Raw genomic sequence first — 14,742 nt, 5'->3', positions numbered from 1 at the left:
GACTACATTCATTTTTCTCAAACAATAAAAGCTGAAGCTCAGAGAGGAGTGGTTTGCCCTCACTTTAACACAGGGAGGTGTCTGAGTCAGGAAGTCCCCCTAATTCCTGGTGTGCTAGTCCCTAGTTCCATAGACTGGTTTCCTTAACAGGTGGTGATGGGAGATGTTGAATTCAACCAGCTTTTATCACATGGCATTAGTTAATTACACATCTGTCTCTGCCACCAAATTGCCAGTCTCTTAGAAGCAGAGATAATATCCCTAATGTCTAGAACATTACCTGACATGCAGCGTGGTTCTTATTGAAGGATGGATGGATGGAAGGATGGATGGTGGATGGATCCTGCATAAATTTCCTTTCAGTTTTAGCAGTGACATTTCTCTTGCTGAAGATTGGGGAGGGGCCTCAATGAGCCCAGACTTTTAATAAGCTAAAGTTTTATTCAGCTGAACTCCTCCTCACCTTGTTTCAGTGGCTTGTGGTATCTCCATGGTTTGGAAATCTTTTAAAATGGATTAGAAATCTTTTTCAAGGAAGGGACTTCCTAGGATAGTATAAGCACCTTTCTGCTTTCACAAGCTCTCATTCTTAGGAGCTTTCAGGCTTCTAAATATTTTGGGTAGAATTTGCTTAGATTTGGCTGTGATTGAAAAGGTCAGGTTTAAAAGCATTAAATCCCTACTCTTCACCCAATATCACATTTAATATTATGTGCATGCAAACCCCACTGGGCCCTCGGGTTGAAAAGTTGTATATGTTAAGTTGGAGGTACTCAGAAAATACTCATTTACTGATGCAGGATAAGCATGATTAGCTTAATTTCTAAAGATTGTTAAACCCAGAAAGAGCTGGGCAGATAATGATCATTGAGTCATGGAGAAATAGGACTATGACATTGAAAGTCTCCTTAGGGCTGTCCAGAGCTGTGTGAGGCCACCTTGTGAATGCTCTGTCAATGAAAATCTGAAGCCAAGGCAATGGCCATTGTCAGAGACATCCTGAGGGAATTTCTACATCCAGTGAGAGGATCCCCTCTAACCGAGGCCATTACAGATCACATCAGCCAACCCAGCAGGACTGTTTTCCAAATGATCAGGTGCTTGTTCTGTTTTGAAAAATCTCAGGACAAGGGAATTGTAAGCACCAGTAAATTCCTATGTTTGGTTTCGGGCATCTTCTGCTTCATCTTCTGTAGTCCCAGCTTGTGGAAGTTGGGACTAGCTGAGGATGTGAATTTTGACGATCCATCTTCTCACCCCGTAATACTGCTGGTTACCTTGATTCCCCGAATGCTGAAGTATGACACCTGAGAAACACTCCAAGACAAGTATAGATTGGAATGTAAAAAGCTTTATTAAAGGATAGCAGGAAAGACTGCCCTCCACCACCCCAGGAGGAAGGGGATCCAAAGGTATCCTGGGATGGGGAGGTCTCATCCCTTTTATATCTAAGGTCTTCTTTTGTTATCCTACATTCCTGTCCTTTATCTTGCTTATTTCCCTCTGCTTGTGCTGGGGGAAGCAAGTGGGAAAGGCCCAAATGTGGAAAACAGGTGGGTTTGTGCAGTGGGGGAAGAGTGATCTGGGCAGGAAGGGCTTAGGGTGAATTGATTAGCACCTCCCTATCTGCGGGGAGTTGCTTCATTAACAGTTCTATAGGGTGGGCCGGAGCCTTGGGAACTTTAACTTTTCAATCTCCCAGGTGTAATTTCTGATTTCCTGGACTCAGATTGGACTCCATTTTCTTTATTAGACTCGATTCCATTTTTCTCTGTTAGACTTGATATCAGACCCAATTTACCTAGCTGCATTTACTACCTATCTTTAAATCTGGCTTCACCTGTGTCTTTGCCATGTAGAAAGGACAGAATTTAGGAACAGGATTCAATTTCTTCCCTGGAAATTAACATCTGACTTACAAACCTTTTTCACTGCATGAACAATTAGAGGAGGCCCTTTACTTTGGGGATGCACTAAGTAGGTTTATGCTTTTTAAGCTTCTCACTCCAGTAAGATGGGTTATAACCATTCAACAGACAAGAAACACAGGTGGACAGAAAGGTAGGTATGATGATTTTTCTCAAGGGCACCAGAGAGATCAGAAGTTTAAACCCAGATATTCTGATGTCTAGACAGAAAAACAAGCCAGCCAGGAGTCTGGAAATGATGTCATATTTTAGTTTTCAAGGTCCCAGAAATTAGAATAAGGACGAAAGGCTAGAGATATACAGAAGGCAGCTCTGGGGGCCCATTTTTTAAAAAGAGCGTATTCCTTTATCATGGGATACATGCCTACAATCCCAGTGTAGGCCACTTGTTCCTAGAGGCACAGGAATGCACTACAGAAAAGGCCCAGCTCCCACAGGGTGTTCTTTGTAGTGGTAAACAACTAAACAACAAAAAACAAGGTCATTTCAGCTCCCACAAGTGCTGAGAGGGGAACCACCAGGCGATGTGGTAATGATTGCCTGGGGACCCGGAGGCTACTTTGCATAGAGTGGTCTTTCTAGAAAGTCTGCTCCTATGAGGTGAGCTTTGATCTGAAAACTGAAAAAGAATCAGCATTTGAAACTTTAGAGTTTCAGGCAGAGACCAACAAGTGCCAGTATTTTCCGGCAATAGATATCTTATTGAGGTAATGGAAGAGAAAAGCCCAAGGAGGCTGGAATACATGAGGGAGAAAGAGGAGAGGTGTGAGTACTCCTGGTAGAGGATTTGACCCTTTCCCTCTAGGAGTTAAGCCAGGGAAGCTGAGTGGATTTGGTGCTGCCTCTGGTTGTGTGATTTCCTGCTGTCTTCTGATACCAGTTCTGTAGCATCCTCAGCATTTTCCAAGGTGACCATAAATTGTGCCTTTTTGAAATATCCGTCAAGATAAAAGCAGCGCTGGCTTTTTCCTGACCACGGGCAGGACCCAAACAAACTTATTTTGTTTTTGTAGGAAGGGGGGAAAAGTGGGTCAGGCTGTTTTGGCATTTCAGGCATGGAGTCCTGGTTCTATTGCAAGCTCTGGTCTCCATGGAAATGAAAAATAGTGTTTGTCATGCCTGTTCCTGGATTGAATTCCAAACTCTGCGCTGAACAGAAGCTGCAGGAAAGCCAGGGGGGAGTGGGTTGGATGCAGGCTGCAGTCATTGTGTTTGTTGAGAGATCGCTCCTCTTTGGCCCCAGGAGGAAAAGGCCTTTGCCCCTCCGCCAATCCTCTCTCTTCGCTTCGCGGTCATCTCTCCAGACCAAGAATGCCAGTGGAAGGGTAACTGAATTTCTGCCTTTCTCTCTTTGGCTAAAGAATTTCCATGAACCTTGCCCTTATGTTAATTAGTCAGTTAATAAATTCATCTACAACTGAAGTTCCTGCTAGGACTTTCCCCCATAGCAAGTAGATCCCCAGTAAGTATATGTCTAGAGATTCAACTAATCAACTGGGTGTAAAGGTTTGGGATAGGCTTTGTAAGATTTTTGAAAAAGCTTTTTTGTTGTTGTTGTGTTTTAGTTTCCTTAGATACTTAGGCAAGGGAAGGACTCAGAAGTGAAGCTTATTGCTCAGAGGTAGTACTCAATTATCTACACACTATCTACAAACACGTCAGATGCTTTAACAACAGCCCTGTTCTAGGGGTCAGTTCCAAATTTCAGGCAGAATCTGCCCCTGGATACCTTGTCTACTTTATTCCAAGGCCTAACTTGGAAAGCCCCCAGGAAATTTCAGCAAGTTACCCAAACAAAGGAGTGAGGACAAGATGTTCATCTCTGTGAAATCCTGTTTTCTGTAGGGTCTGCAGCTGGCATCTGTGTGAACTGTGATAGGAGGAAAGGCTTTATCCAGGGAGCTCTTTCACTTCCTGCCCTTGCTGCAGTGCAACTTTCTGCTAATTCCGGGGCAAAGTGGGGCATGTGAGGTCCAGGATGACACTCAGCATTAGTGTAAGTCTGGGAAGAAAACTTCTGCTGTTGGTGGCAGGGCAGTGGGGAACACCCATCCTTGAAGCTCTCCAGCCCCTTTCTTCAATCAGGTAATCACAAGTTGACATACATGGCGCAATTTGGCTTTCTCCCTTAGAGGGGCTGGACCCCGGGGGTAGAGTTGCTGCCACGTTTAGATTTCAAGAAATAGGCACACAAAGAGTAAGTTCCATCTGTGGTCACACGGGACCATGTGTCACACCCGAGTGTCCTCATAGGGGAAATAACAGTGCATTTGTTATTCTTCTGAACCTCTGCTTCATCTTATATCCTAAAAAGTATGTTTTGGGAGGAAGCCACTGAGACTTGCTCTTGCACTCACCTGGGAAGATTAATTTTTTTATAAGTGGCATTTTCCTCTCTAAGTAGAAGAGTCCAAGGGTAATTGGGGACTTTGCTAGGATTTGCCATGTGGGCCATTCACTCCCTTGTTGGGTTTGCCCTTCCCACCCACTGTACTGTGGTTTTCAGTGCATAAGGGCATTTAATGTAAACACTGTTGAATGAAAAATAAGAATACAAGGAATACTAACCAACTTCGGAGAGTCTTCATAAACTGTGAAACTTGGAAACTGGTGTAGCTGGATAACCTACTGATGGAGGCATTTGCAGGCAGCATGTAAATTCCATGCAAATGTTATGCAAATACACCTGTAGCCTTCCTATCTCAGATTCCTGAGCAAGGGGCATGGGAAATCCAAAAGGGAGCTGGCTAATTCACATGGATATTTGCCCTGGTATTATAAAGAACTAGGAAGGATTATTGATGAAACTTGAGAGTTGGCATAGAGATAGGATGTGTGTGGCTAGATAACAGAGTAATTGTGTGTTAGGAATTGGGGACAGTATCAGAATCAGCTTTAATCAGATGCTATGAAAGGGGGGAAGGATAAGGTATCTGTAATATGACTGTGGGTGCTAATAATAATTGTCACCAAAAGAAGAAGATGTCCCATCCGGTACTGCTGTTCTCAACCACATCCTCCTGCCCACGCCCCATCAATTCCACTTCAGAATCCTCTACACCGGCAGTTCCTATGACACGATCAAAATGGTTTTACTGTTCTAGCAAGTCCACCTACCTAGTAGACACTGAATGGCTGTTTTACTTGGAGTTGTAAAGAGGTCTCTGTCCCCTAGTGCAGATGTGCCGCTTATTCCTTGAGACCTAAAAGATTGTTCCTTGGGCATAGTAGTTCTCAAACTCTATAGTGCAACAGAATCACCTCAGGTACTTAATTCCGAATGCAAATTCTGATGATGATCTAATGGAAATTCTCAATTATTGGCTGGGGGTGTTATGGGGTAAGGCTGGCATTCTGCACTTTAGGGAATGTATATTCCTGGTCCCATTGGAAGTGATGCCTGGGAGCATTCAGAGCATTTCCACTTTACCAGCCATCTGAGGAAAGAGGACAAGAATGTTTCTTCTGCCTTTTGCTGAAAAGAACAAACTCCTTCTTTACCATAGCAACTCAGTATTTATTGAGACTTGCTGTGCATTAGGTACTGTGCTCAACATTTGGTTATACTACTTCATATTATACAGCAGCACTCTGAAACAGGTATTAATGTCTCTCTTTTTCTGTTGAGAAAAATGAGACTCAGGGGACAGGATCATACAGCAAACAAATGGCCAAGCTGTGTCTCAAATCTGAGCTTTCTAACACCACCGAATGACAATTAATTTCGACCTTGTACTCCTTCAGTAATCTCCCAGCACACAAATGTTGCATTGAGGCTGCATTTCCAAGTTTCTAATTAGGTTCTCTTTCTACTAGTCAGGGGTGTCTGGAGTATATCAGGCGGCCTTTTAAAAAAGAATTACTAGTACCCCTGGCACTGAGATGTTTACAGTCGTACATTTGATCACCATAGGCTGACTTTAAAATAACAGGGAAGTGTGAATATTCAGTGTCCAGGTGTGCAGAGCAGTGGGGCAGAATCTGATTGGTAATGTGCCAGGGCTGGGGTGGCTGGTGGCACTATGGCAAGAGTGAAGGAAGGAAGGAAGCAGTTGCTGCGATCCAAGCAGGTTGGAGGCACAGGGCTTTCAGAGTGACAGGTATAGATTTTACAATATCTGGGGCAGAAATGATTTTCTGAAAAGGCAAACAAGTTGACTTAGTGAGGAACACTGGAACACCAACTGACCATTGTGCTCTGCTTGGGGTTCTGAACAGTGCACGGCTGGCTGATCAGAGAGCTGGCTTGCTGATAAGGGCTGCCCACAGGTCCTTGTTGGTGATAAAGATAGGGAAAGAAAGCCAAGAAAAGTGTTGTAGTGGCCACCTTGTCTGTGGTGGAGGTAGGGAGACTGCAAAGAGTCACCTCAGAAAGCCTTTGTCCTCTGTCCACACTTCTCCATTTCTCAAGAACGTCAGCCAAGACCTAGCTTATAGGTAGTGGGATCAGACCACATGTGGCCTGTGATAGCATGGTCAGACTTAAAGGAAGCACCATTTGGTCTGGGGATATAGCTCAGTTGGTAGAGTGCTTGCCTTGCATGCATGAGGCCCTGGGCTCAATCCCCAGCACCAACAAAAAAGAAGCACCATTTCCTAGCAAGTAACCAGAAGAGGAGTGGGATAATACTTTTTTGGAGGGATCACAAATAAAAGAGATGGGAAATAAGTGAATGGCCTCTAGGGCCCCTGCCCTGCCCTGAGCTAGAAGTGGTGGTGGAGGTCTTAGAAGACCTATTATTTGGAGGAGTTGGTAATTACAGGAATCTTGTAGCTTGAGCAACCTAGCTATACATCTTGTGTTCCATACTACCCTCACATCTTTGTTCATTGTTTTTTTCTTTTTTTTTCCGGAAACATTCTTTGCTTTCCTGTCCTATCATGTCATCTCCTGGTCGCCAAACCCTTCACTGGCTAACTCCAAGATGTTCTGCGAACCCAGTTTCAGGGCCATATATTCAAGGAAGACTTTCTTTCTTTACTGTTTTCTATCTTTTTTCTTTCTTTCTTTTTTTGTGGAGCTGGGTATTGAACCCAGGGCCTTGTGCTTGAAAGGTGAGCACTTTACCAACTGAGCCAGCCCCTCACAGCACTTTTTTATATTGAAATGGGAGGAGTACATGTCTAGTTCCTCCTGACTATAAATATCCCAAGTACAAGGATCCTTTCTTATTCAACATAAACTTCAGTGTCTAGCACTCTGCCAGGTGGTCAGTAAATATTTATGGAACTGAAGAACCACATGAAACCATATTACCTTGGCCAGGCACTTAACCTTCCTATTTCTTGGGTTTCTCTTCCTCCTTTCCCCCCCTCTTCCTTTTTTATTTTTTATCTATTTATTGTGTGTTACTGGGGATTGAACCCAGAACCTCACACATGAAAGGCAAGTGTTCTATTACTGAACTACATCCTCACCCCTTTCTCATGTTTCTTGGAAGTAAAATTGGGGGTTGGATATATCATTCTTAAATTTTGGTACCCGTCATTCCAATGACCTATCTAAAATGGGTCTTTGTTTCCTTCTTTCAATACGCCTAAGGTCTTTCAGCTTCCAAATACCAAGATTTAAAAATATATTGTACAGACTGGGGATGTAGCTCAGTGGTAGAGCACTTGCCTAGCATGTGTGAGGCCCTGGGTTCGATCCCTGGTATGGCCAAAAGAAGTAAAAATATAATGCAACTGTTATTCATAATGCTGTCAGGATTGGATTCATGGCCTAGCATAGAGTTTGTTTGAAAGGCATAACTGTGTGTGAGACATATAGGAATTGGTTGTAGTTGCTCAGTAGTACATCCAAATCTATGGAATTATGAAGTAACTTTTAGAAGAGTTTTAGGAATCTAGCAAAACTAGTAGTGATTTTGCTGCTATAGAACATAGTTACAAACATTTCTTCTTGTATAGAGAATGATCTGAGTAAAGGCAGAGTAAGGGAGTGTAAAATAATGGAGGAACCTATACTTTAGAGGTAGGATTTTATTCTAAGGGGAAGGAAACCTTAAGGGGACTTTGACTAACAGAGGGATGATCAAAAATGTCAGTTTCTTTTTAGGAAGTTCATTTTGAGAGGAAAATAGAGAATGGGTTGGAGATTGGGAGGAAGAAGTTGATTTGTTTCTTTGCAGTCATCTAGCAACCCATCTATCTTTCCATCTGCCCACCCAGCAAACAAACATTATGGAATACCTAGTTCTAAGAATAAAGCTTCCTAAATCAGATAGGCCTAAAGTTTAAATCCTGTCCTGTCATTCACTTACCTGTGTGATTCTGTGTGAATTATTTAATCTGTCAAGAATTTAATTTATTAGCTAAAGATAGGACAATATCCATTAAAACTTCATAGGTAGGTTGGGAGGATTCCAGTTAATAATGCTTAGTAAATGCTTGATGTTATGCAAGAAACTCAAAAACACTGAATAACTTTTAGCTATTATCAGTGCTCACAGGCTGGAAACACAGATTTGTGGACTTTAATGAAATTGGGGCTTGCTAAAGCCCTGGATACGAACACCTTCATGAGGATGGGATTCAGTTTAGCAGACACTGCTGAAAACGGTCTGCCTATACAGCCCCACACCAGCTGGTGTGGGAGGTGGCCCAGGTGGGTGCCTCCGGGAACTCACAGGGCTTCCTTTTAATGCCAGGCACAGCGTGTTAAATACTTTAGTCAGCTCAGTGGTAGAGGGTTAGAAATGATTTTTGGAGAAGGTGAGATTTGAGATGGGTCTCCGAGAATGGGCAGGTCTCCAGTAGGAAGATGTGGAGGTAAAAGGGCTCTTTAGGCTCAAGCAGTGAGTTTATGGAAGTCTGGAAACAGAAGAATGAGGATGTGTATTAAGATTCAAAGGGGCTGGGGATATGGCTCAGTTGGTAGAGTGCTTGCCTTGCATGCACAAGGCCCTGGGTTCAATCCCCAGCAACACACACACACACACACACACACACACACACACACAGAGAGAGATTTAGGGAATATATGTAGGGTAGAATATGGAAACTCTTATTTTAAGAGAATATATGGAAAGAAAGTATTGACATAAAGATGTGTGGTTTATTTTTAGTAAAAATTTCAGAATTTTATTCCGAAGATTTTTGAATTTTTTAAAGAGGTGCTCATAGGGAATTGAAAGATATTTGGTTTGTATTTGAAGAAGGAGAAGGAGGAGGCTACTTAAGGCTGTCTTAGTCTCTTTTCTGTTGCGGTAATAAAATACCACACACTGGATAATTTATAGGCAGCACGATTCCAGAGGCTAGGAAGTCCTAAAGGATGGTACTGCCATCTGGCAAGAGTCAGAGAGAGGAATCAAGAGGGAAGACTTATAACAACCCATTCTACTTCCTACCCATTCCTCTGTTTGTGGTATTAATCCATTCATGAGGGCAGCATCTTCATGATGTTATTCCTTTTAATGGTCCCTCCTTGATACTATGGCATTGGAGGGGACATTTAACCCATAGCAAAGGCTATTGAAAGAGCTCAAGCAAGAGCTCTGAGAATCTGAGTGAGGTCGCTGGAGGGGGAAAGGAAGGATAGGATAAGAAACTTAACAGAAATAATATTGTGGGGACTTGGTGACTCATTTTTGTGGGGTGAGATGGAAGAGATGGGTAATGCTTTTGAGAATGGGCAGTAGTGGGAAGAGGTTTGGGAGGAAGGATGGCAGCTGTTTTGAATCTGAGGCACTCAGGAGACATCCCTCTGGAGGTGACTTCTACATGATCGCAGGTCTTTGGGTCAGACTACAAAGTGGGAGCAGGGCTGTAACAGAGGGCTCTCTGCCCAGAGGCCAGCGTGAGGTCAGGGAAAGGAGAAGATGGTCAGAAAGGTGAAGGACTCACCTTTGGAGAAGGACTATTTCAGGCTGAGTAGCAAGAGAGGATCTAGTGACAGAGACAGGGAGAGGAATAGGAGAAAGGTGCAGGCATCCAGGGGGAGAGAGATTTTCAACACAGATGGTCAAAAGCCTTAAGACAACAAAGAGGCGGTCCAAGTTTTTTATTGGCTGATGTGGTGAAGGCAGAATTTTAGGTATGCACATCCTTGGGTGGCATAGCTGAAGTGGGAATCTTATAGAGATTTTGATCATTTAGCAAAAGATTCATGTGTTTTGGAGAGTTGGAGTCCATTTCCTTGGCCTTCGATTTTTTTTTTTTTTTAACCTACCCCTTGCTTGAATCCTTCCTCAACAGTCAATTATCAGCTGGTTTGAAGTTTTGAATGTTCTCCTTTATATTCCAGAGTGCAGAATTAAGTGAAAATGGTCCCTGTCTAAAGAAAAGAGGCGTGTGTCCACTAGGTCTGAGATGGCCAGGTGCTTGGTGTCTCTTTTCTCCAGTTCTATTTTGAGCAAATTAGTTGGGGTTGGATGTGGAGATCCTGGCTGTTCTTTCAACAGTGCAATCCTAGAAGACAGTGTATACCTGGGATTCTTGCCTCGGGACTGGAATTGGCCTGAGTGCAAGGAGGCTCCCCTGACAGATGAGCCCCTGAGTCTGCATGGGAGCCCCTGAGGCTTCCCCATAGGGGCAGGGCTGGTGTGGGGAGGCTTGATTGTCTTCATTCCCACAGCTCAACTTCTCCAATTGAAGCCAAGGAGCAACTTTCCTTCTCTGTGGTTTATTGTACTGAGTTGAAAGAGTGAGGGGACATGGGGTAGTAGGGGATGGGAAGAGAACTTTGAGGATCCTCTTTTGAGGGAGGCATGTTGGACTTCCCCAAAATACAGTCACCGTGGACATTATAAATGAAATGTTAACATACATACTGTTTTAGGCTGAAGCAAAAACCTTGGGCCCTGTTTTTCTCCCCACATCCACTGGCCACTTATCTTACCTTTCTCTGATCTCCTTTCCCTTCCCCAGCTTCTCTCCATACCATTGCTTCCCTGCTCTTCCTCCCCACTCTTGCTGGTCTCAGTGCTTGAAATTGTTGTACCTTCTCTCTGCTGAGGATGCCCAAGTGGAAGGTGTTGCTAGAGGGAAATGGTTTTCATTGCAAATGGGCCCCCTGTGGGACATATGAGCTTGCAGCTGGAACTTCATGCAAATGTCATTTTCCTCCACCCTGCCCTCCGCCTCCTGGGAAGCTGGGATGTAGCTCCCTGGGTTGTTCAGGAAGACTGCTTAGGTGTGTGGGACACTCGCCTTCTTATGCCCTACTCCTTGCTGCTTTGACTTTCCAGTTTCACATTTCCTTTCCCATTTCCCCTGCCTCTTTTTAATTAACCTTTGCCCTTTTCCATCTTTTTTCCTTTCTCCTTCTCTCAATACAAAGAGGACACTCACTAGAACTTAATTCAATTTCATCTCCCTTTTTTTCCTGTATCTCTAGTACTCCATTTGAAAACACAACCTAAATGTCAATTAGTAACTTCATTTACAGACCATCAGCCTTGGTATAATTGGATTTGGTGTTGTAGGAAGTTTCAGGCACTGCTGGAAAAGAACTTGGGGTAGGGGGATATGGAGTGTTAATCTCTACTCCTGGCAGAGGAAGCAGGAACCAGAATATCTTATAAGGAAATAATATGGTGTGGTTGAGCGACATCAGAAGCCCCAAGTTTTGTGTCTAGGCCCTCTGCAATCAGAGGACCATGCACTGGTCTTCATTTTTAAACACAGGGATTATGGCATTTGCCATCACTACTTTGATGGAATGTTTTAAAATCCCAGTGAAGTATGTCTGTGAATTACTTGAAAAATAGGATTATTATTGTTATTTTAATATATAAATATGTCCAAACAAAATAGCATGTGTAAAATGAGCTAACAGTATTTGATGATCTCCAATGATTCCTTCAGGTCCTAGGCTCTGTTTTCCCTAAACAGTTTTTTTTTTTTTTTTTTTTTTTAATAACACAAGTCTGGGCTCAATAATCAGTTGTATGGACAGATATCTAAATATCTAATTTCCTTACATGCCCCTTCCTAATCCCACGTCCCTCTTCACATTGACACTACTGCCCTCTCCTGGCCATAAGTGTTGTTACAGTATATAAATCCATGGGGGGTGGCCCCTCTCCCTGGCTCCCAGAGCTGGTTCCTTTGCACCGTCTTTGGCTTGCAATCACTGACTGCCTACCTTTCCTCCTCCTCCCCTTTCCACCCCATCCCTTTCTCCACCTGTCCCTGCAGCACTGCCAGTAACTCCAACCGCAGCACGCCGGCCTGCTCCCCCATCCTCCGGAAGAGGTCTCGATCACCAACCCCGCAGAACCAGGACGGAGACACCATGGTGGAGAAGGGCTCAGATCATTCCTCCGACAAGTCCCCATCCACCCCGGAGCAGGGTGTGCAGCGCAGCTGTTCCTCACAGTCCGGCAGGAGTGGTGGCAAAAATTCCAAGGTGAGCTGGGCCACGCTGACTCCGTGCCTCTGTCGGGGAGGCAGAGAACACTTTCCTCAGATGGCTGAAGGGCCCTGTGTCCCAGAGGTTGTCTCTCCATGAGATGAGGGCAGGGTGAACAGGAAGAACCCTAGTTAAAAATCTTCCCAGCTAAGCACTAATGTTAGAGGGGTCATGGATTAAAAGATGATGCTCCATCCACCCTATCTCTCTTTGGGAGCTAAGGAGACTCATGTCCCTTGAGATCTGGAAGAGAGATGCTTAAGGGATTGGAGGAGGGGTCATTTATTTATCTCTGTTACAGTCTTCAATTTTGGTCCTCAGAACTGGAGTAGAAGGGAGCATTATCTGAGGACAACTGTGTTCCCAGGAAGATAGTAGATAGTCTTCAGAGAACTTCCCAGAATGCTGTTTTTAACCTCTCTAGCCACCATCCTGCCTCATCTTTGTACTAACCCACTTGGTACTCATCTGGCGGAGAGGGCAGTGAAAGGGCTTTTCCATCCCTTTTAGGCATGTCCACCTGAACACCAGGGCCCCTACCCCCAAGGATATGCACAAAGCCCCAGATTGGTTCTGGTTTCCCAGAGAGTTCCCCTTTACCCTTGGTCCTTTGGGAAGCAGGAGGCATACCTGCTCAGGTGCTCCTTCAGGAAGCTTCTCTTCACCAACTGACTCCCAGGACCTGGGAAGGGGCCGGGGACCCCAGGGAGGCATGGGTACTGGTTTCCCACCTGAATTTGTCTTTTGATTTCTTGTTCTTCCTCTTCTTCCCCACCACTTCCCAAATACCTTCTTTGCATGCATGGTCTTAGTCTCACAAGCGCCTCTCAAAAGTAAGCCATCTTTTGTCTCTGTCTTTTTTATCTCCCCTCTAGTGTTGAATTGTCTGTAGTGCTCAGCATCCCTGCCCTCCGCCCCAGCCAATTCTGCCCATGTGTCCTGCTTGGTCCCTTTCCCAGAAGGGCCGGCCCCACTGTTCCCTGGAAGGCTGGCTTGGAAGTAACTGGGCCCATTCCTATTGCACCTGAGGTCGGAGAACAGACCCTGTCCCTGCTCCCCCATGTCTGCCTGCTCCCCAAACACTGCCTCTGGTTAGAATTTATTCCCTCCTTATATGGTGCCTTCTCGAAGCAGAGTCTGGCAGAGGGATTTTCATTCCTGGGTGGGGTACGCCCCATCCTGTCATATTACAGGTGCCTGTAGTCACCCTTGGTGGGTGATTCTGGCTTCCCTGGCAGTAGTGATTTGAGATGGGCAGGAAGGACGTGCTGACGGAGGTCAGGAATTCAGGTCAATGAGTTCTCTGGTGCAGCAACTGCAGGAACTCTGCCAGGCATGTTCCTTTTCTCCCCCCTCAGAGAAGCTACTTAGCTGGGGCACCTCTCACTGTTTCCACCCACTGCCCATACCAGGGCCCCTTACTGCTTCCACCTTCTACCCAGGGTCTGGGTTTGTGGTGTTAAGATCCTGAGTCTTGATCAAAGAGGGCGCAGAGATGCACCTGGAGATTGAAGAATGTTGACAGTAACCCAGGCAGGCCCTGGAGAATGGGAGCAGGGCAGGAGACAAGAGTCAGAGTCTTTCCCAGACCTAGGATCTCTGAGGCTTGAAGGGAATTTGAACAAATGTTGGGTAAGCAAAAGGTGTTGTAGAGTGGTGAGACTCGGGGAATCAGCCCCGAGGAATGGTTGCAGCTAGAAGTGGAAGCTAAGGGAGGATGCCTTGTAACAGCCCCAAGTCCCTGTAGGTGCCTTGGGGAGGAGGGGAATGGCAGCAGTTCTTTCCTTCAGGAAGAACAAGAGGCTGCAAAGCTAATTCTGCATTCTGTGATCTTTAGCCTGGAAGTACAATGTAGATCTGAGGATGTTCAATGATGATAGATAGCTGGTTGTGGACAGGGGAGGAAGCCAGCAGGAACTCTCTGGGTTCAAGTGGTGGGGCAGGTGCAGGCATGGCTGATTTCTGAAAATGGGGTTTGGTGTGACCTTCATCTGTCCCTCCAGAGTGCTTGTACATCTGCCATAGTTGATATGATAGTGCTCAAGGCCCAGTTGAAGGGAGGGTTGGTCTGATTGGACGTGGACATCAGGTTATTCTTCCTCTTTGCTTCACCCACTTTTCCATCCTAAGGTGATTTTTTATGGTATTTGGTGGGCACTGTGATTCTTACTGATGTCACTGGTCACCACTTAAAGAGTATGCGCTTTGGGTGGATGGTGGGTTCAATAGGCAAGTACCCAGTAATGAGATTGATTTCAATCTTCAAAGTGTTATAGTCTTTTGGGGGGAAACCAGGCCCACAATTTAATTTTGAGGGTGTAGACAGTGTTGCCCAGGTTATATATAAGCCAAACCTGATTTAAAATCTCACAAGTAGGCAGGTATGGTGGTACATACCTATGATTCCAGTGACTAGGGAGGCTGAGGCAGGAGAATCACAAATTTGAAGCCAGGCTC

General features: G+C 44.8%; 1 protein-coding gene across 12 annotated transcripts in view; it reads left to right on the top strand.

Moving 5' to 3' along the window:
• GRAMD1B (GRAM domain containing 1B) overlaps positions 1-14,742 on the top strand; it is a 180,447-nt gene that overhangs the window by 122,731 nt on the left and 42,974 nt on the right. For 10 of the 12 annotated variants that reach the window (XM_081278473.1, XM_081278472.1, XM_081278465.1 and 7 more), the window contains one exon: positions 12,072-12,282. In XM_081278473.1, coding sequence (XP_081134599.1) covers positions 12,072-12,282 — 211 coding nt within the window. Of the gene's footprint in view, positions 1-3,191; positions 3,254-12,071; positions 12,283-14,742 lie in introns of those variants that run through there. The other 2 variants (XM_081278477.1, XM_081278470.1) reach the window with 2 other exon arrangements.

Source organism: Spermophilus citellus (assembly GCF_964194105.1).
Source record: "Spermophilus citellus genome assembly, chromosome: 2".
NCBI lineage: Eukaryota > Metazoa > Chordata > Mammalia > Rodentia > Sciuridae > Spermophilus > Spermophilus citellus.
This window is presented reverse-complemented; position numbering and strand designations above follow the sequence as displayed.